Source organism: Gopherus flavomarginatus, chromosome 19, assembly GCF_025201925.1.
Source record: "Gopherus flavomarginatus isolate rGopFla2 chromosome 19, rGopFla2.mat.asm, whole genome shotgun sequence".
NCBI classification, from domain to species: Eukaryota; Metazoa; Chordata; order Testudines; family Testudinidae; genus Gopherus; species Gopherus flavomarginatus.
Genome location: NC_066635.1, coordinates 23952114 through 23954149, shown reverse-complemented (window position 1 = coordinate 23954149; position 2036 = coordinate 23952114). Strand labels below are relative to the sequence as shown.

At 71.0% G+C, this 2036-nt stretch overlaps 1 protein-coding gene across 1 annotated transcript; it reads left to right on the top strand.

The window, feature by feature from the left end:
• Positions 1–755: 755 nt before the first annotated feature.
• On the top strand, positions 756–1583 carry LOC127037682 (carbonic anhydrase-like). The gene has a single exon (XM_050929695.1). The coding sequence runs from the start codon at positions 756–758 to the stop codon at positions 1581–1583; it is 828 nt and encodes a 275-aa protein (XP_050785652.1).
• The last annotated feature ends 453 nt before the right edge of the window (positions 1584–2036 follow it).

The window sequence follows — 2036 nt, the reverse complement described above, 5'->3', positions numbered from 1 at the left end:
GATGCCTGGTGGGGCTGGGAAGTGCTGGCCACCTGGGGTGGGGGGCTCCCAGAGCCTTTGCTTCTCTGCCTTGTTGAACAGGGTGGAAAAACCTCTGAAGTGTGTCTCATGCCAGGGCAGGTGCAACAACTGATCAAGTGGGCATGGTGCCTCTGCAGTGGGTGAGAGGCCCAGGTGGGTCGGTCCTGGGCTGCTCCTGGCCTTGGGCTGGGATCATTCAGAGCACATGCTAGAAACAGGAGAGGAGAAAAGAAACATATTTCCAGCAGAGAGAACCCCTGTCCCAGCCCCTGCCCCAGGGGTTCCTCCAGAAGGTGTGGGGATCCCAGTGGACCTGCCTGGGGGGATCCTCCAGGGAGGCTGGGGGCCAAGGGCACATACGGAGAGACAGAAATCCCCAGGGAAGGGAACATGACTCAGAAGGAAGTGACTGGTCTCTCCAGCTGCGCTCCAGGCCTGCCCTGCCCCACACCTGTGCGCAGACCAGCAGCCTCTGGACTCGGGGGGCCAGGGCAGAGGCAGGGATCCTCTGGGGCAGTGGTTACACACACCCCGGGAGTACATCGACTCCTCCAGCTGCTGTGGAGCTCGAGGAGAGGCTACCCAGAAAGCACCAGCGAGCAGAGCACAAGCTGGAGCCAGCGGGGTGCTGCCGGGATGGGTCTGGCAGTGAGCGCCGCCCCGCGGGGCCCGGCAGCAGGACAAGCGGCTGTGACAGGGCGCTGAGCGCACAGTCGCGCCCCGGCCGGGTCACCATGAGCTGCTGGGGCTGCTGCAGCAGGCCCGGGCCCAGGGGCGCAGGCGGAGCCCCGTCCCCCGCGTGGGGCTACGGCCCCGAGGACGGCCCGGAGCGCTGGCATGAGCACTTCCCCCTGGCCCGCGGGCGGCGCCAGTCCCCCGTGGACATCCGGGCCCAGGACACGCGCTACGACGCCGCCCTGCGGCCGCTGCAGTTCGGCTACGAGGCGGCGGCGGCGCAGAGCATCGCCAACAACGGGCACACGGTGCAGGCGCAGTTCGGGGAGGGCGCGGCGCTGGCCGGGGGGCCCCTGGCGGGCCCCTACCGCCTGGCCCAGCTCCACCTGCACTGGGGCTCGGGGCCGGAGCAGGGCTCGGAGCACACGCTGGAGGGGCGCCGCTTCCCGGCCGAGCTGCACCTGGTGCACTGGCGGGCCCGCTACCCGCGGCTGAGCGAGGCGCTGAGCCGCCCCGACGGGCTGGCCGTGGTGGCCGTGCTGCTGCGCCTGGGCCCGCCCTGCCCGGCCCTGGAGCCGCTGCTGGGGGTGCTGGGCTCCGTGCGCACCCGGGGCACACAGGCGCCCTGCCCCGCCCTCCAGCCGCGGGAGCTGCTGCCCGCCTGCGCCGACTTCTGGACCTACCCGGGCTCGCTGACCACCCCGCCGCTGCTGGAGAGCGTCACCTGGCTGGTGCTGCGGGAGCCCGTGGCCATCGGCGCCGAGCAGCTGGGCGCCCTGCGCGGCCTCCTGAGCAGCGCGGCCGGCGAGCCGCCCCGCCCGCTGCAGGACAACTGGCGGCCGTGCCAGCCGCTGCACGGCCGGGAGCTGCGGGCCAGCTTCCGCTGAGCGCCCGGCCCGGCCCGAGCTGCTCAATAAACGCCCTGCCACGCTGCTCCCGGGCTGCCTCCTTCCCCGCTCCCCCGGGGCAATGGCCGGGCAGGAACCTGGGCAGCGGCGTCTGCCCTCAGCGAGGGGCGCAGCGGAGCCGGGGCAGGAGGGGATGCTGGCGGCAGGGGCGCTGGAGAGGGGACTGCCGGGGAGGCACAAATCTCCGCCAGCACTGGGACAACGGCTCTGGCCCTACGCTAAACTTCCCCCAGCGGCGGCGTCTCTGGGGAACCCAGCCCGGCGGCGCAGTGTGTGTGTGTACAGGGACTGCCACGGGGCTAGAGCAAGGAGAGGGAAGGGCTCTTCCCCGCACATTAGGAACGAGAGAGACCCGCACCTTCTCCCTCCCACTGAAGCTTTAACGCAATTCACACACAGCGCTTGTAACACAGGCACCGGAGAGCCCAGCCT

Coding starts and splice junctions, on each gene's coding strand:
- LOC127037682 (XM_050929695.1), top strand. CDS start 756: ATGAGCTGCTGGGGCTGCTGCAGCAGGCCCGGGCCCAGGGGCGCAGGC.